The following is a 20519-nucleotide window of genomic DNA, read 5'->3' on the forward strand; positions in this document are numbered from 1 at the left end:
GCGTGTGGGTATATTTAGATCTAGTGTATTTTATTAAATCCTCTACCTTATTTATATAAATTGGGGAGCTCTGCAAAGAACAGAAAACAGTGTTTAAATTAATTTTAAAACTGGTTCTGAGATTAACCTCTAAATCCACTGCCAATTAACACAGCTACTGGTGGCAATTGTTGTGTCAAATGCGGAGTCTGTTTTAGTTGTTGAAGTTTCACACATTTAATGTATAATGGTTAATGTAGTTTAAAATGTTAGTGGAATACAGTAGTCATGTGGCTAGACTTCAGTCTAGAAGGTAGTGGGTTTGTGCTTCAGTCAGGTTAGCTGGGAGTTGATATCTGGTGAAGGGCAGGAGCTGTATGGGGCAGGCAGGTGTGGAGTTGGCCTTTTGGCCTATTGTGTATTAATGTAAGAGAAAAAAAAATAACACAGAAATATGTAATAGCCCTTATAATACTCAATAGTTTAGAAACAGCTTAAATATACTTTCCATTTACTATTATATGAAGTGAATATTAATAATGTAAAAGTTATATTTAAATAATGACTAATGAAGCCTGTAAGCAGGATTGCCACTGCAGTCTCTCCACGCTGTCCATCAATGGCATATCCTTTGAACTGTGCCTTGCTGTGTCCTATTATATATAGAAGGGGCACCAAATCTATCATTTCCCAGAACTGGTGAAGCCAGCTTGAGAGCCCTTTGTAGCAGAGTGAGGAAACAAAAGAGAAAAGATAGGTGAACATATCATTTTGACATAATGAGATAATAAAATGACAGTTTTACTGCCACCATAGGTGTGATATTTTAAATAGTCTCCTCATATTACCCTGACAAAAAGCAGACAGTGTTATTGTCAGCCTCTCGGGCCCCGGGCTACCCTCTTTGTGTCCTTTTGTCTTTTTCCTGCAAAAGCGCCATTATTCCCAAACAGTTAGGGATGTTTTTTCTTGAATTCTCAGCTTTTACAAAAGTTACATATTACATAGTTAGTCAGATTACTGAGTAAATTGGAAGCTGTTCAATAAATCTTTTCTTCTGCGAAAATATTAAAGTTGCAGCCATTAGTTATGTAGCGGTATCAAAAGTTTGTAATTTAAAGACAAGTGATGTGATAAGTTTCTTGCCTTGAGAGAATTCAAGAATTCAAAAATAGCAATATATTTTCCTTAGTAATGGAATACAGAACTAAACAATGTACCTCTTGTAGCAAACAGCTCTTCTGATACTAATAGTATTGACATCTGGGCTGTAGTCGCTGTGGTGTCAGCTTTCTAACAGATGTTGTGTACTGTACATTATCTGGTCAGGAAGATGCTCCTGATAGATCATCTTTTAGGAAAAAGGTTTGGACAAACCTAATCCTTTTAACGCAGTTTATAAGGCCCCAAGACAGCCATTGTTCAGGCTTATTTTTTTTAAAGGTGCTACAGAAATAATCCCGTCTAGGTAAACAGTAAACAATATAAGCGTTGCCCCTTTTAGGAAGATTGCAGAGCATCTGTCGGGTCAGGTCAGGTCAGGCTGGGCTGGATGAAGTAGCACTGTGGACCGGGATGCATTTGATTATTCCTTGGAGTGCACTAGAATAACCAGTGTAGAAAATGGCCTGTAAACTACATAACACTTCTAGCCAATAATAATACTTTTTTTTTCTTCTAACATTTATTTTGGCACTGCAGTGTCAGTAATATTTTAATAGAAGTGTAGCAGGTTTGTTGATTATTAGGCCTCAGTATGGCACCCAGTCAATGTCCAAGAGCTGTCAGCCCTGTGAATGGGTACCTGATATGATGCTGGGGAGCTGTAAGGCACTGGCTGTGTCATTCATGGATAGTAAGGGCCCAGAATAAGTACCTTTAACAGTACTTGCCCCCATGTTCACGCTGGAGCCCTACAGACTTTAGCCTTTACAGTTTTTTGGATTACTTATGAAAGATTGGATTGTACCACACAGTTGGGGTGCTCCAGCTATGGATATGCATTTTAGCAGTAACTTATCAAACTAAATTACATTAAAAAAAATAAATAAAAAAAAAGTGTATGCATAAACTATACAAAACCATGTCGAGTTTATTGATTTAAAAAGAAAAAAAATGAAACTTGTTTTAAGATGGCTTTAATATCTGAAAAATAATTCATGTGTGACAAACCATTTTTTAATAATATGTATATGTCCTTTCAAGTAAAAGGTTCATTTTGATTTAATACAGTTTAGATTAACCCTTCATGCACAAGTATTGGCTGCCAGATATAAACATCATCATTCCTGTGTTTCTGAAGGCTACATGAAGCAGAGACATCTGCTGTTTCTATAGACAAGACTCCCTCATGCATGTACTATTTAAAAATAAATAAATCAAAAGACATCTTCAAAAAGTTTGTTTTTAAACATACACGATCTTTAGTTTAAGTAAATCCTCTCATTTTACTTTACACTTCTCTTGTAGTTCCTATACAGTGAATCATTTCTGTGTTGGGAAAGTCTAAAACATTGTATTTTTTATTTTTAAATATATAAGTCCTTTGGATGGAACTTCAGCTTTAAGCTGGGGAGCACACTTTTGATTTCTCCAGTCTATCTTCAGGGCATTTTTGTCTTCCTATTTGTTGCAACAGAAGGCGTTACAGCCGCAGTTTTTTTTTTTTTTTTGTTTTTTTTATTATATTAATCCAGCCTGCTGCACATGAAAGGTGAGAACGCTGAGAAACACCTTGAGCCCGGGATCTCCACTTTGGCAGCACAGCATTCTTTCTCTTGTTGTGCGCCTGACAGCTCCCAGCTCTGCAGGCCCTTGTGGGCTGATAAATGAATAAGCTCGTTGAACTTTGTAGTGCTATTTGAGTCGTCTATTAAACCCCAGATTAGATCAGAGAGGGGGATGAGAGTCGGTAGCGGGACGCTGGCTGCTTCCTCATTCATCATCCTGCCTTGTCCTCATGAGGACAGTGTTTGTGATTGTCACAGGGCGGCAAGGGCGGACAGCTGGTTGGCTGCTCCTTGTGTCTGAAGATGACTGGTTAGCCGTCTTTCAGGTAGTATATATTTCAGAGGCAAGGATTAGCCGTGTTTAGTTTCTGCTGTCACTAGGAACAAGAAGGGGCATTGCTGGGCAGATTGTAGTCCTGATAAGCGCAGCCCTGTATTCTACACCTGCAGGTGGATAGACTGGTTACGTTTCATCCCCACCACCCACACCCAAACAGACTGAACTGAAATGCCAAGGAAGGTGTTCATTTGCAATAATTTTGTCAGTGGACAGAAAACGACAATCGCCCCAAAGGTAAATCGTTAGTCGTTATTCACTGGGTGTCTCGTTTCGGGGTTCGTTCACTTGCCTTACTTCTCCCAAACCTTCTGGGTGCAATGATATGTCCAGATCAATTCTGTAATAAACAGTGGATCTTGCTGTTCCCACATTTTTTATAAATGTATTATTTTTCATTTTATTGACCCAGTATATTCCAGCCCATATCATCTCCTTGATCATAGGCTCTCGTCACTGTGCTATCCACTCTCTCAGCTGGATGGACAAACAGAAATTCACTTAAATATGTCATTCTACTGAGATGACACATTGCCTATTTTCTGATATGTTATACATTTTGAAAGCATGTACAGATTGTTTTTATAGCTCAGGTGCTTGCCATGCTGTATCCAGCTGATCCAGATGGGAATGGATACCTGGTATAAAATCTGTGAAAGACTAGAGCAGTCAGGCATGACACCAGCCAGAGAATCAACCCCCTTCAAACAATGCTAAGCTTGTTAGCATGAATTTGCTCAGCCAGGACATAAAGTGAATTGTACAAGGTAAACTTTATGTCCTCTGTTTAAAAAGCAAAACCAAGGCGTTGCACCCACCTGTTGCACTTGTTTTAATAGCATTTAACAGTGAGTAGTGAGAGATTGGCAGAACTATGATATTATAATGATGCAATGATAATGACTGTTTTGCCATTAACCTTTATATGTAAATTAGATCTTGTTGTATACCTTCATATATAAATTAGGTCGGATTATCTATTACTAGATAAAAATCCATTTTGAACAGCTTTGCAGATATCACGCCTATCTCACACAGATTCCTACACTGTTTTGGTGAAGCTTGTATGAAAAGGTTTTGTAAAAAAACAGCAGGGTGGTTGTACTTGACATGTTTGCCACATCATTCCTCCACAATAAGCTTTTCATTTGAAATGACAAAGCCTTATTTGGAACCGGAAGCCATCACTAGTTGGTGCACTACTCAATGGCAAATTCCTCTGGAAGTTGTTGTCTCTTTAGATACTGATTAGCTGGCCGCAATGAAGCTGTTCACAGCAATAAGAAAAATGACAAAAAGACACACTTTGTTTGAAGTGCTGTAATTGTGCAAAGCAATAGACTGCTGGCCTTGAAACTTGGAAAGGTCATTTTATGATCATGTTAAAGTTTCTTTATATATGCATGGATGCACAGTATCAACAAGTAATGTTTTAGAAAGAGCGCTATTTTGGAGACAGGGAAAATGGAACAGAATTAAACAGTATAGATATCGCAAGAAAAAGCTTCAATTATTGTTTTGTGCACGTTTTATTCCACTAAAACTGTTTTAGTCATCTCTGAAAATGTGCCTTAGCATTTGCTTCAAAATATGACCTACGGTAAGATTTACTGGTTTTTTTTCTTTTTAATAAGAAATACAAAACTCTGGTTATCTGGGTTAAAATTGTACCATTGCACAGAGACTAAAGACATGTAAGAAAAACAATAGTTTCAGATTCCAGTCTCTTATAAGGGGAAGAGTTCTGCAAACATACCTACCTTTCATGGGTTGAAGGTGTAATTTGACAGAGGTCATCTTTGATGAGATCATGGTTGGTTGCAGTTGTATTAAGTGGGGTTTTAACTGCATGTTTGTGCATATATCTTTATTTTTCTAGTTTTAAAAATAAAGCATTAAAGCATCCAGTAATTGAATGATGTTATTAGATTTTGATAGCGTGGAAATCCTCATAATAATAAAAGTAAAATAAGGCGGAACTATTTCTGATTTGTTTTAAACATCTCCATTTAGGAACACCTTTCCTTAAAGAAGTACATTGTGGACATTGTGACTGATAGCTCTGTCCCGGTGGAGACGCTGAAAGACGGAGAGGAGAAACAGAAAGCGAGGAAGAAAGCGAAGAAGCTTCGAGCTCGGATGAACTCCAGGTAACGCGTCCATCCCATCTCGTGTGCACTTCAACAAAGAAAGGAAGGGCATTACATATAACAAGCTGAGGAAAAGCATACAGTTATTTGCTTCATGGTTGTCTTAAAAATAACACTGATGAGCTTAATTTATAGCCACTTTCTGTGATTGGGGGAAAAAACTGAAAATCGATCTGGAGCCCTTGCTTTCACCTGTTAAGAGCTTTTCACATAATTGGCTGCCAGCGGGCTGCCAAAACTGGAGCCTCCTCTAGTGTACAATAGTATGTTAAAGTATGTGTAAACCATGCCTATTTTTCTTCCCTGCTATTGATTTTTAAATGAAGTATCAAAGAAAATCAATAGTAATCAACAAATAGAAGGCAGCGTGCTTTAGTGTCAGTTCCCAGGGCTGAGCTTAATCAATTTTGTTGCCTGTCACTACAAGAAAAAAAAAAAAAAAAAGTTGAAAACATCTTGAAATGGAAAGTGAGTGATCGGATGCGCAGTTTGTCATTGGGTTGAACCAAGCTCATTGCATCATCTTCCTCGAGTCACTTTGTGACTTCAGTGTCACCTGCTGTAGTTATTTCTATTTAAGACATTACCACATCCGAGGGGCCTGTATCGTGTTACCCCCAGTGGGACAGAATCAAAGACTTGTCTAACAACCTTAATGAATCTTTAACTGAACTGTGAAACATACAGTCTACCTGACATTCCTTTTCAGCACCAACTGCTTCAAAGGAGCCATGTAAGTAATTATTGAGTGCACACCGTAACGTTTACATCCACTATTGAGACTGTAAGGTAACTTACAGATATAGGGGGGGGACTCCAGTTGGCAGTGTATATGCATATGAAACTTTGGCAGAGACTGCCATTATCACCTCAACGCTCGATAAATCTTCAAAGATGGTGACCGTCACAGCATTTTTAAAAAAAAAAATTTGTGCATACAATGGTTCGGTGTTCAGTGGCTTTTTACACAAAGAAATGTATTCATAGAGGCATCAGCATGCTGAGATATTCATGGGCTTAAGAGCGTTTATTAGCACATTGAAACCTTTATGATTGCAACCCAAAATGAATGACAAATTTTGCATCATGCCTGTTTTAATGAGGGATCGGTACAGTATATTCCACAATACAAGAAGTTCTTGCTAACATGTTATCCTTCTTTTAAAGTGTTTCACAGCAATCCCTTTTTTTGTTTATTTTGTCTTATCATTGTACCATCAGTTTCTGAACTAAGACGTTGCTTTACGGGTGACTGCTAAATAAGCCTGTGAAAATGCAAGCTGAAGAGGGGCATATTCAAAGTGACCTTTTGATAGACAACCTTTTATGTGTGTTTGCACTTCCTGGGTCATAATGTTTCAGCGCCTCTCTGCATTTGTCATCGCCAAGACATCTCTTTGGATTAACAAGTTTTCAAATAAATAACACTGGCTCCCCTCCCCCGACAACCTTGTACTTACACACACTTTCTTTGAGTTTTGACAATGCTGTGTTTTTCTCATTTTATAGTTCTCAAAAATGTCCAAGTGGGAATAATTAAATGCCTAAATTGGAACTGCACATAAAGTACAGAAGTTCCCCCCCGACTGTATTTTAATTGGCACTAAGTTCTAGTTTCCAGAGACCCGGAAGAACATTTAGAAAGTGTTTCATTGAGTTTTTGAGGTGCATTTGGTTCAGCTGTTACGAAGCATGAAACTTACATTTTCGGACTCGCTCTGTTCTTGTACTTTCACACTGAAATGCAGCGCTCTTGTAAAAGCAAAATACATTTTCTTTCATTCATGCAGTACCCCAATCTGCTAGTCGCCAGGTCTTGGTTCTGCAATGCGGAAAGCAGAACTGTAAAATATTCCCTGTCATTCACTTCCCTCACCCTGCTGTGAGAAGTACTTACTGGCTTTTAAAGGCCATGAGTGTACAAAAATGTTTTATAAAAAGGCTAGTGGTCAGCCTCACTTCAGCTGTGAGACTTTCTTGTTGTATGGGCTACTACTGTGTGTAAATTATCCATTTTATCAATAATATACAAGGGGATTGTAAAGTTGCTCTACCATTTTGCACTGCTGCTGTAGAAAAAAATCCTTCTCAAATTCAAGGATGACACCTATCAAGAAGTGAAAATGCTGTTTTTAAACAAAGGGATTGCTTGATTGTCCTCCTGTGTGTAATTATGGGGTGTTTCAATTTTAGTAGTTTTATTTTATGGCTGACAATGTATTCAGTGCTTTGTGTGCGTCCTTCAGAGGAGCACTAACACAATCCTCACTGTTTTGATTTTACTTTCTTGAGATCTACTTTGCAATAGAAGCTCTGTTTATTCAGCAAAAAGGTGATCTAAGCTGTTGCATGACTTCAGAGATTGCTGTTTGATACACTTGTAAAAAGGATGTTATTTTCATAAAATGTGTTTTTCATATAATTCATACAAATTCATATAGATTAAAAGCTTAGCTGACTTTGCACCCTGAACAATGCTCAAACTTAATACTTAGGAAACTCTAATAGCACCTTTTTCTTATTGACTTGACCTACCTAGCATTTGTGATATTTATGTCTTTTTACCTTAATACATTCTTGTGGATTAACAACATATTTTGGACTTTATACTTGTGCATATAGGTTACAAGTATTCATTATTTTGTTTGTTTCTGTTATGATATAAAATAGGGAAATCGTGAATCTATTTGAGCCATAGTGTCCGGTAATATGAAAATGTTGATTACCTTGAAAATACATTTAGGTCTTTGAATATACTGTCACTTTTAAGAAATGCATTTTCCCTTACAAGTTGCATTCCTTTAGTATTAGCTGTATACCACAGCCAGTTAAGGTGAACAAAGGGACAGTTCATGATTAATTGATTATTAGTTCTGCATTGTAGCTTTGTGTTTTTTAAACTGATTACTAATATTTATAACCTAAGCCCATTTAACTGAGCCTGCTGTAGCAGGTAATATATTGCTTAGCAATTGCCTCTCGTTTAACCTCAGTGACTGTAAACCTGTCACAGTAGAACAGCGTAATATCTACATTGATAAAGTAGGGGAATATTGTCTGAGGTTTATATGAAATCTGAAGCGGTTTACATTTCACCTGTGATGTATAGTTGATAAATGTCTTGCATAGAGCAATAAGAATATAAGAATACTTCCTGTACCAGTATGCATAAACAGTAGTAGTAATGCACTTCGTGCCTTGAAGTCATTTGTAGCTGTAGGCTCAAGCTTTAGTGGGTAAGCATCTGTATATGTGTTAATTGTGTTGTGTAAGCCTTGTATCTTTTAGCTTCAAGTTTACAAAGTCACCGATTCTGCCATGCCTATTTGGTCATTTGGTGCAGGGTCTATAAATGAAAGCAGTCTTAATTAAAGCTACACTTCAAACCTCCCCTTGTTTACATGCTATTAAATTTCAGTAATTTGCTCAGAAATTGATTTTAATGTACATACAACACTTATGGGGATGTTAGATCTCATGCATATATTTAAAAAAGGCATAATAATAATACAGGGATTGCCTTAATTTATAATGTAACTGTTAGCACGTGCTTTTAAATGATGCTGTGATCGTGAAAAGCATTATTACAGTAAATATGAAATAGTTGGATGGACGAACCAGCTGAGATGAACTTCTATGTCTGTTCTTTTCAAAAGTAACAGGATAAGGATCTTTCTTAAATTAAAACCCAATCAAGCATCTAGGAGCAATTCCAGCCAATGCAAGCTCTTTAAATTGACCAATAAAAACAGAGGCTTTTAAAAAAAAAAAAAAAAAAAAAAAAAGAATGATTGATTTAACCAGCCAGATCTTCTATAGCCCAATAAGTGTTCCATTTAAAAAGCTATATTGTGTATTGAGTTTATGGATCTTGCTTGTTTCCAGTAGGGGTGGTGATAAAAGTAATTCTGCCTTGTCACTATTTGTTTAAACCATTTACTCATATGGTCTCTTGAGATCTACCATTGGCACAATTAAAATAGTATACACCATATGTAAATTGAGGTCACTGGAATGGTTAATCTCTTTATAGCTGAGCTCTTAAAGCAATGCAAATTGTTGCCATCCTAATAATGTAGGCATATTAATCAGGTAGGTACATGAGTGAGCTGAGTTTCGAAATGCATGAAATGGGACATATTTATATGTGCATATTACAAACAAAAGCATGAAATAAAAGCAATTTGGCAATAATTCACTAATCAAGTTGCATAGGGTAGATTTATCTGCAGTTAAAGGTGGAGATGGTAGAGAAACTCTGCTAACTATACCGGCACCTTCCAACACGTCCTGCTTTTGACCCCAAAGAAAACATGGGAATTGGCTGACGAGACGCTTTCAGGTGTTTCCGCCCAAGCCAGTCCCACCAGGTAATGGAGACAGAGCGTCTTCCAGTCAGGGTTCACTGGAGACATCTCCTCAAAGCAAAACAACTGCGTAGCTCTAAGGGAGGGCTGTCTTCAGCATTTTCCTATAATTCATTATATTAGCAACCGACAAAATGGAAAGAGCAGTGTGCGCAAAGCAGCTCTTTAATTCTCACCAATTTCTACAGAAAGCTGAACTTCATTTCCCACATTACAAGTTTCATCCCGTGTATCAGGACATCAGTTTTGACCTAATAAGGAAAATGTCTCCATTAATAAGAATTCCCTTTATCTAAGTGCCCACAATCTGCATTATAATTAACTGGCGCAAGCAGCTTTGTTTACTCTGGAATGACACGCAGGATTGATACTCTGGGATTGTGTCATGTTATTGCAGTATGTTTGTATATAGTGTCAGTGGTCCCGATAGCAAATGTAATCAGCACTGCACCTAGGCTCTGACGGATCAGCAATGTGTAGATTAGAAGTGCCATTTGAACAAGCCGGTTTGTGTGTGTGTGTGTGTGTTCATGGCTTACTGTTATCTCTCATTGAATTGTTAACCAAGCCATGTTGTATTAAACTTCCTCAACCAGAACTGGTAAAATAAGGTGCTTGTTTTGTCCAACTTTCTGAATGTTAAAATACAATAGATGACAATGTATAAAATGCTATACCAGCCTCTAAAGTTTATTAGAAGAATGCAGAACCTAAATAGCCAATTCTACAGATCGCTCACATGTTTTGTATTTGAATAATAGATTACCTCCAGGACTAGTGTTTATGATAAAGAAATGTGAACCCCTTCCCGGCCCTTTTGGCAGCTATCAAATTATCTCTTATTTTTATTATAGTCCTTCAAGAAACAATTGCCAGTTTCTAATTAACATCATATTCTTTAGATATATACTAAATTATTGCATCTTAATGCCCCAATGGGTTACGTGTGTGAAGGCTCCCTACTTTTTTTTTTTTTTCTGCATTTCTTTTGTTCAAGCACTGATAAAGCGCACACCTTTCCTGTTTATTTTCTAACCAAACTGTGCTGCTGCCAAAGCAGTTTCTAATGCAGATAGATTGTAGTGAAGTCTGTCTAAGGCTGATTGGCAAATGATGGCTTTCACCTGTGATTTCCAGGCGTGTTGGAGCCACTGTAGGCAGCAGCAGAGCAGCCCTGTCTGAGATCCTCTATAGCTTTGGCTCTCCGCCAGCATAAACACAAATACTCCAAAGTGTCTGAACAGGTTTCTTCAGCTAGCACGATAAAACAAAGATCCGAAACTCATTCACAGTTCTCTGGATTTCCAAACCACAACTATGAAATGACACCCAGCGGGGTTCAAGTTGAAAAAGCTGTTTATCTGCAGTTTATGTGATTACCAGCAAACCATATATCATGGAAAGAGGCACAATGTAAAACATGCACTGCTGTTGTGAGCCATATAAATAAATGTATCCATTAAGTATTTATAAATTTGTTGTTTGGGAGGAGAGGGATTGGTGGAAGAGGTGGTATTAACATTGTTCATATTAACCCACTACTCCTGGTTAACATGAACACTTGTCTGATGGCTGCTTATTCCATTTTGGACACAACTGAAGAAATCGTATTTAAAAACATCTGTAGAAGACATTGTAGTACATAAATACCTGACATGGGCAGCTAGTTTGGAAAGAGGTACTGAAAGAACTGGATCTGTTTTTTAATGCTTCTTTCTATACAACAGTCCATAAAGATTTCCTGAAAACAGCTTGCTCCATTAGGTTCCCTTGGCATTTGCAGTTTATAGTAATCTGTGAGCAGCAGGTTCTTTGTGGTTTGATCACATTGTCATTGTCGCTGGCAGGAAACGCACGGCTTGTTTTATGTTCTTGGCTGGGTTCCTGCCATGTCCACGTATCTGTGGTGACTGCAAGCTGTTTTACTGAATGGATAATTGTTGTTGAGTCCTGGTCAGTAGGTCAGAGCACTGCTCAATAGCTTTTGTGGGCTACCAGGGTAGTTTGTGTTCTGTATCACGTGAGCACTGGTCAAAGATTTCTTAACTAGACTACTATAATTCTGGGGATAGCTGGTAATGTTACCCTGTCTAGAAGATTAATATGATAAGATTAAAGAACATTTTGTTTTGTCTCATATTTCAACTCCATTCTTACTTTCTCATGGCATTCCAAGTGCAAATTACTGTCACATCAAGAACTCACTATCAGCTCTATAATTTTCTTTTTTTGTTCTTTGTCAGGGTACAGATACAGATATTACCTTTTTTGTTTTCTTCATTTTTTTGACCTTGGGCTTCTTGTGTTCTTCTATTGAACCGAAGTCATTGGCTAAACGATTCCAGTCATACTGAAGTTTTCCGGGAATGTATTTTAACATGACATTTTTGTTTCATCTCCTTGACACTGACAGTAAATCCCTCGGACTGTCTGACAGGATCTCATTGACTGACTGGTCTTATCTGTTGTCCTGGGGTTTATATCAGACAGAGTTCTTTCCACTGGTTCCTCTGTGCCTTTGGAAAGTATCCACATCTTACTGTTTACAGATTGCAAGATGTATTCTGTTTTACCTGAATAATATGTTGCGCTATGGATTTGTGAATTTAGACCATCAATGTATCCACTTTGAGCATAATGCTGTTGGCTTGTCTCACTGGATGACACACTGAGTTTGTATCCTTAGTAATTTTTACCTGTGGCATTCAGAACTTCATGATTTCTTGTAACACTCATAAATGCTGTTAACTAAATGTCTGCATAGAGCAACCAAACAGGAAAGATAGTCAGAAAATATGATTGCTTCCTGCACTAAACAGGACTTTGGTGTACTGCACTGTACTGTACTGTAACCTTCAGTTTGTAACCTTTGTATGGCTTTGGGGTATAGCAAACACTTTTTAAATATTACATGCCCCATGAATGTATTGTAATTGCATGGACTGGTATGATGATTACACTTTTTTAATTGAAAACAGTATTTGCATCTTAGGAATCTTGTCACTCAAACCGATTCTGAGAAAGGCAACATTATTTCTGCTTCGCTAAGTGACCACACAGTACAAGGGTAACCCTATTTAAGAGAGAGCTGCTTGTGTCTTTGGGAAAGAGGCTTACAGGGGGGTACGAGGAACAAGCAAGAAAGTGGAGATAAGGTAAACAAACAAAAGGGACAGGCTTGTTTGGCCTAATGACCTTTTCCTGTTCCTAAATGATCTTGTGCTCCCACATTTGTTGAATAGGTAGGATTTGTGTTCAGTTATTGTTTAACTTTTATTTTTTAATTTTTTTTTTTTTCTAAAGGGGAAAAGAGTATGAAACCTCTCTAGAACCAAAGAGTCAGGTTCCTGACTCACCACATAAAGCCAAGTGAGTAGCCTGTTTAACTACATATTCTAATGGCCTGATTAGAATTTGCATGGGCTGTCCATTTAGTCTGGGTTATTGAAATCCACCTGAACACTTCACAGGCAAAATGTGCTGAATATATTACTGCAGAATATTTGTGGTTAATTAACCTGTATGGATCTTGTATGTTTGGGGATTTTAAATTAAGTACCAATCAAGACGCCTGATTTTCAAAGATACCGGTACATTTATTTTTTATTTATTGTGTCATCTCATGCACAGCAAACAAAGGAGGAACATTCATCTCAATTAACCCTAAAATGTTAAAATGGTGTGTTTATAGAGATCCTGGGCTGATTTTAAATACCACCAAATGTTTAAGTGGTTACAATATGGATCTTGGTGTACCAAGGTTAAGAAATTCTACTGCAACGGTCAGATCTGAAAAAGCAGTTTGTATGAATTTTACTGGTGGTTTAGAGCTTCGAACACAGCCCTGAAGGTAGTAAAGCACCCATCTGATATGTGCAACTGTACTGTTCACAAGCCTCATGAACATATACAGGGAAATAAATAAATGAGAAATGAATATGGGTTTCCTAATGGTGAACATGTGCAGGGGAATGCTAGGCTTTATCTTAGAAGCGAGTTTTTGGTTTGGTTCCTGTGATTACAATTTGTTTTTTATTGCACCACAGGTTACAGAGGCTGGTAAAGGACCTGGTGAAGCAGCTCCCGGGGCAAGATAGTGGTCACTGGACAAACAACAAGGTGTCTGGCCTAGACAGAACACTCGGAGAGATCTCAAGGATCTTGGAGAAACAGGTACTGTTCCTTCCAGAGGAATAGCAGCTTTTTTGATTCCTATTTTAAATGTTTCAGATTCCCATTTTCTAGGTGCTGCTGTATATACTTTGTCAGCACTCGATGGTGGCATATGTTGGAATTCTAAAAGAAAATTCTATGAGGATCATTTCTAGAAGTCTTTCTCAGTTTTTTTTTTTTTTTTTATAATTGAAAAAGACTTCTTGCACAAATGTTTCACAGAATTTGTATAAGTTTCTTTTTCGTATAGTATGACTATAGAATTGAAGCAGGTGTGTAAATTAATTATATGACCATAGACAGTGCTTAATTTGTAAATCGGGAGGTCCCGGAACACATAGTGAGCACGAGAGGGGGGGTGTTCCGGGGGGGCTCTGAGGTACCGGAACGCATGAGAAAAAAGTGACAAACACAATGTAGCCAGACAATGTAACTATAACCTGTGTTAAGGTGTCATCTTTAGCCTTGGCTACAATGCTTGCTGCTGCTAAATGGGCCTTGGTTCGGGCATGTTCAAAAACCTTTTTTCTGAGGGCTCTTTGTTGGAGGCAGAGGACGTTACTGTACGTTCCACCCACTCTTTTGCTAGTTTCATCCCTCCCTATGATTAATACTTCTAAGTCATCTTGAGTAAAGTCAGCCAAATTACTAAATAATATTATTAATAATAATAATAATAATAATAATAATAATAATAATAATAATAATAATAATAATAATAATTGAGATATACACCTCATTTCCAAAATAAATAAATACAAACATGTACTGGTATTGTAACGTTATTGTACCCAAGGCTTAATTATATAACTTGTGATTACATATTTGACCTTAAGGAATGAATGTATTTTATACATGACAATTTACAACTACGGTTAAATATTTTATAATTTAATAATGACGGCGATTCCCCTTAGTCCACAAGGTGAAATGTAGTATCAGCTATGATACAACAACCTTTTTTTTCTAATGGATGACGTTCTTAAACCTCTATTATATTTTACACGCACATTAAATATACATTTTCTAAATGTTATTTTACTGTGTTAAACACAAAAAATACTAAATATATACATGTTTAAACTTTGTTTTTATAAAATGTACATGTTGTGGTTATGGGTGTGCTTCAACGTGTGATTGATTACATGACTAATCCCAAAGATTTACTGGATAGAAGAGGAATTGGGCAAACAGCGTTTTGCTCTGTGCTGAATAAATACCACGGATTAGTTCCACAAATACCACTCGTTCGAGCTGCTCTTTTTTGTTGTTGTAAAAAACAATGGGTGACTCCAAATGTATAGAAAAAAAAACACATAAGAAATACAATTGACTATTTTTTTTTAAAGATTAAATCAGATTAGATTAGATTGATACTGATGGCTAAACAATGCTAATGGTTCAAACTGTTATGTTATCTCCAGTATTCTAAATATATATTATTATTTTTTTGTCAAACTATATTTAATTTAATGTTTATGAACCAAGTCAACCAAATATAGATTCTCCCTAGCTTTTGTGATGTGCAGTTTGTGAACGACTCGTTCTTTCCGGTTCAAATAAACCTACGTAAACAATCTTAATGCGGTCTACATTGATTGGTTTTGTGTCATTGAATCAGTGAATTAAATGAACGAAATGAATCGATTCACCAAACTGAACTGAATCAAATGAATCGAGTCACTAAAAATAATCGAACTGCCCATCACTAGTCCTCCCTGACCCCACCCCCCTCTCCCGCCGAGTCTGACTCACTGGTGGCCTAGCTAGTGGAGGACGTGCCGGTGGTGATGCTGAACTGGCGGGATTAGCAGCGCAGACAGTGCTGCTAGCTAAGGCATCGCCATCAGGAGCAGTTTCCCCCTCATTTTTGATTTGGCTTTCCTTTCCCACGACACGTTTCAAATTCAGTAGCGACGACTAGCCTAGGCTATGTGACGTGATCACGTAGGGATCTCTCACTAGCTGACCACCACTGTTTCAAGATCAGTTACTTACCTTGCCGGCCCGCCCCATAACCTCTATGTACAAATAAGAGAGCAGGTCTGGAATCGGTGTGGCAGGATAGGATGCGCTTTTACGGGGGGTGGGAGAAATAACTAGGAGGCAGAGGCAACTTTATCTCTGATCGCTTTTATTAGAATGTTTACAGTGCAAACAGTGGAAAAAATGTCATGCCGCGAGAGGTACCGGATCCGGACAAATTAGATGCCGGAACAAAAAAAAGTAAAATCTGAGAGGTGCCGGATCCTGTTCCGGCAGGATCTGGCTCAAATTAAGCACTGACCATAGAACAAACATTTAGCAAATTCTATGTACCTTGTTTACTTCTTTTATTGCTTATGCATATCCCATTGTTTTGACATGTCTTCCTCAGGGTTCAATGAATGAACAAATACAATAAAGTATTGTAGCCAGTAATCGGTTCGAGTAACCATGAGGAATCGTCTGTTTTGTGAACTGCCCTGTATACCACAAAGGGGTGTATAACTTACAGAAAATAGTTGTTCTGTAGTCGGTATAGGTGGATTGAAAAAATATATTGCCTCGTTTTTTCCTGGCATATTTATTCTATCCTACCTCCAAAATGTCTGCAGCCGTCAAAAAGAAATGGAATACACAGACTAATTTGGAAATGGGCCAACTAAAAAAAACAATCATTCAAAAATGTCAGAGCTCTTGCCAACAGTAAAAGGTTATTGAGCTTCTTATAGTGCAGCACCCAAAGACAACAGTGTGCAGAGAGACGAGACTGTCGTGTGACCTTCCTCTCACTGTCACCTGTTGCCAAAATAGATGTCACAACGTGACAGTTACATAGTCATTGCTGTGGAAATAATTCCTACAAAATGTGAAAAACATTGAAGAGACTCGTTTTTCAAGGATTTTAAAGCCATTTTTCTCCAGCCTTTCAAAGTTGTATTTGGCAGTGGTGACAATGAACACATGATTTCTGTGCAGAGCACACAGGGCATCCAATGTTGTAGAAAAGGTGTAGCAATTTGGCATTCTGTGCTGTCCCCCTGGAGATATCCCATGTTTGTTCTTTATTTTACATTTCAAGTTAATCTGTATTTTGGTGTTTGTTATTATAACCTTCAAATATGAGATAATCATCCGTGAGATTCAGGTTTGGCAAGGCTCCATTTTGGATTACTCTCTGTCCCATTTTTGGCCAGCAGCAGCCGCATACAGCATTTCCTTTCCAGGTTCCTGTGCCCTGCTGTACCCAGTGAACTATATGAACATAATCTATTTATTTAACATCATGTAATCAAAGAAACTACAGGATAATAATTAGGCTGCTGTATGTTAGTTACATATTTATGAAGAGTTTAAAGTATTTCAACTACTTTACTCATATTTAAATATTTTCAAATAATAATTGCTTTCCACAAACCATATTTAAATATTTTGAAATAGTTACTTTCTGCAATCTGTATTCAAATAATAGTTACTTTCTGCAATCCTGTATTTAATTATTTTCAATTATTTACAATTTGTATTTAATTATTTTCAAATTCACAAACCATATTTATAACTGTTTATCCCAGGTCTGGTGATAGAGTTGCATTAGGGTGTATAAGCACATTTGTTACAGTTGGCTAGTCTCTCCTTTTTAAACCTTTTGTATTTTCTTTGTATTTAATTATTTTTTTGTATTGAATTAATTCATATTTTTGAAATATATATTTTATATTATGAACTATTACTTATATACTATATGAAGGTTGAAAGTAGAATTATTATTGATGACTTGAGGGACATAGACACAGCGAAAATCAAGCTAAAACTTAAAGCATTAAGGTTTTCAAGGTATTACCCTGCCACCAGTGTAGCCTCATTACTCCCTGTGTGTCCTGATCAATAAGGTCAGGTGAGATTGATTTGAGTAGCTGTCATTGTGTATATGAAGAGGGAAATATACAGTCGTTTATAGTGGCAAGCTGTAATTCTCCTGCTAACTTGTGGGTCAAGAAATCAGTAGACACATCTCACATGTCAGTGGGCGGTAGATAGGAAGCTGATGGTGTCAATCATTGACTGAAGGGGAGGGGACAGAGGCTGTTAATGAATTTCCCCTGGGAGGCAGACAAAAACCCTCTAGCCTGATGGAAGGGGAGGAGCCAGCCAGGAAGCAGTAACCTTCCAAGCTGTCAGGGGGAATGAGAGTCTGTTGCATTGATGTGCATCTGTTAATGGTCTGGGCTGGATAAAGCATTGGCCTGAGGGGAAGACAAGCGTTCACAGCCTCCTGTCCTCTTCCAGGGCTTGTTGATAGCGCACAGTGGGGAGCTGCTGCGTCTAGATCAATATTAAGGCATGTGTATTTGAGTTTCATTGGTGAACAACTTAATCAGTGCTATTTAAAAGCTTGTTTGTGTTCTTCTTTTGTCTGTGTGTAACCTCAGTCTGAATGTCGTGTGCTATAGTCTGTTCAAACACTAGTGAAGGTGTACAATGAATCTAGAGCTACAGGAGTGTCCATTTCAAAGCAGCCGGGTGGGGGGGGGGGGGGGCAGCTGTTGAGATGCAACGGTTAAATGCTTTTCCTCTGTAAAATATTCCTTGTTTCTCAACCTAGCATCACATGCAGCGAGTACATCATGGTCAAGGGCTTCCCCTCACCCAAGGCCTGTCATTGTATGCCCCTGATAGTCACCCACCAGCCATGTAGTTAGTTTTGAATGGTCTGTGATAATTAGGTCAAAGAGTCATCACTGTCCCCCATCACAGCAGATGGCAGTTTAGCTTGTGTGTGTCCGCTAAAGTCAGCCTAATCCCAGACTGCAAAGCAGAGCCTGGGCTTGAAGTCCCAGCATTCAAACCGAGTGTGTCAGTAGTACAGCGCTCTAGTGTGTGAGCCACACAGCACTCATCCTTGCGCTGGCTTCTTCTAATCCCAGAGCAAAAAGAATAACAAACACTTTCTCTCTATCAATGCGATGTCTGTAACTAAATGTAGTTTTTATACTCCCCACCCTCCCTGGGTGACAGATTTTACAAACCCTGCTTTGCTTTCATCTCTTGTTTTTTTTTTCTGCTCTTTTTTCTGTCTGCAGTACTTTTGACCCCTGCAAGCCTCTCCCTCTGTGGCCACTAATAGTTTATTTTGTGTCAAACAAGATTTTTGTTTTCCTGAATTTCAGATACATTTTCAGATTTTTGTTCCACCAGCCATGAGGTCAGGTATTTACATTTCAGTAAAATGTTTGTCATAGCTTTCAAATAGAAGGTAGCCTGAGACCGATAGTGTTTATCACACAGTGAGGACTGTCAGGAACAGTTGGTCTCAGTACTTCAGAGCAGGGCCAGTATTTACATTTTCATTTACAAACTGCCAGAACTGACGTCGCTATTGTGACCGACTGGTAGATGATGCACCAGTAGAAAAGACAGCTTACCTACTGAGCTGTCTTATCTGAAAACTGTCCATCAACTGATTTGAAAGCTTTGACAGAACATGGTTGGGGATGACTAATATGGCAAACATAAACAGAAAAAAAAAGCATTGGAAAAATAACTCTTAGAAAAGCAAGTCTAAAGAACACTATTTAAGAAGCTTTGTTCTTTACTGCATTTGTAAGCAAATAATCCACTGAGTCATAGACTGAGAAGACAGTGCTGCTGCTTTGCCTTATCTAGCACAGGGATGGTCAGGGATTGTAATTCTTTGTAGTAAGAACATTTAAACTATAATATGTGATGCAGGAAATGTTTGGAGTTACCTAGGGGCAAATACCATTTCAAGTGTAACTTAATTTAAACACACTATTTATTGGCAGTGATAACTGTTTAATATTTCATAATTTTAAACTGCTTTAGATTGCTGCCAGTAGATTTAGATAGCTCACATCTCTTATCCTGTTTATATTTTTCAGCCAGTTAGTAGATTTTAAAAGCATAACAATGTATGTGGGGACCCAGTGACAAGGGGGCAGATTAACCAAGCTTCTTGTTCCAGTGCAAAATTGGCATCATACTGTGTTTTTTTTGTTTGTTTGTTTTTTTTACTCCAGTTCAGATCGCTGCTGAAAGCATGGTTCATTCGGTGGGGTAGGGCTTCAATCTTGGCTTAATTAGTGTTACCCTTTTTAAATAAACAAATTCAGTCCAAACAAAGTCTCACTGAATTGCAGAAAGTGTTAAAAGCTGTGATCACTTTTGGATTTAGCCACTAGGTGGCAAGACTCCTAATAGTTTACTGTATTTGAGGCATATGTCTCGGCAGCAATCTCGGCACCTCTGAGCATTTTCTAAATACTATCCATGCAGTAAAATTATACCTTTTTTTTTTATATACTTGGAAAATATACTCTGACAAAGTCAAGTTTTGTATCAGATTTAAAAAAAACAAACAAAAAAAACCCCAATAAAAAACACAGAGTGATGACAGGGTTCATTTTGTTAACGTTTTATGTTTGTAATAACCCACATATTGCTTGGATAAGAGGCTTTCTTTCTGGAATATCATGCAGATTAATATCATCCCACTGTCCTTCTAAGTGTAACATCAATCATATTAAAAAAACTGCTCTTCAGAAAAAAAGAAAGTTTTGAATTTCACCCTAGGGGTCCACGTTCCTACAGACCTATTAGGCATCACTGCGAGGGCATCATCTTTGCCTTTGTCAAGCTGCTGCGGGCTGCGCTACTCCAACTGCTAATATCCACAAAACCATTGATATTGAATGTAACACCTCAGGGCTTCTGAAACAGAGAATGACTTAGAAACCAGTCCAAAAGTAAAAAATAAATAAAAGTAGAATTGCCTTTATCCTTT

General features: G+C 37.7%; 1 protein-coding gene across 2 annotated transcripts in view; it reads left to right on the forward strand.

The window, feature by feature from the left end:
- Window positions 1-20519, forward strand: part of LOC117428042 (S phase cyclin A-associated protein in the endoplasmic reticulum-like) — a 98498-nt gene that overhangs the window by 37664 nt on the left and 40315 nt on the right. For both annotated transcript variants that reach the window (XM_058995284.1, XM_058995283.1), the window contains exons 20-22: window positions 5059-5195; window positions 12866-12931; window positions 13609-13735. In XM_058995284.1, coding sequence (XP_058851267.1) covers window positions 5059-5195; window positions 12866-12931; window positions 13609-13735 — 330 coding nt within the window. The remainder of the gene's footprint in view (window positions 1-5058; window positions 5196-12865; window positions 12932-13608; window positions 13736-20519) is intronic.

The sequence above is a fragment of the Acipenser ruthenus genome, chromosome 21, assembly GCF_902713425.1.
Source record: "Acipenser ruthenus chromosome 21, fAciRut3.2 maternal haplotype, whole genome shotgun sequence".
NCBI lineage: Eukaryota > Metazoa > Chordata > Actinopteri > Acipenseriformes > Acipenseridae > Acipenser > Acipenser ruthenus.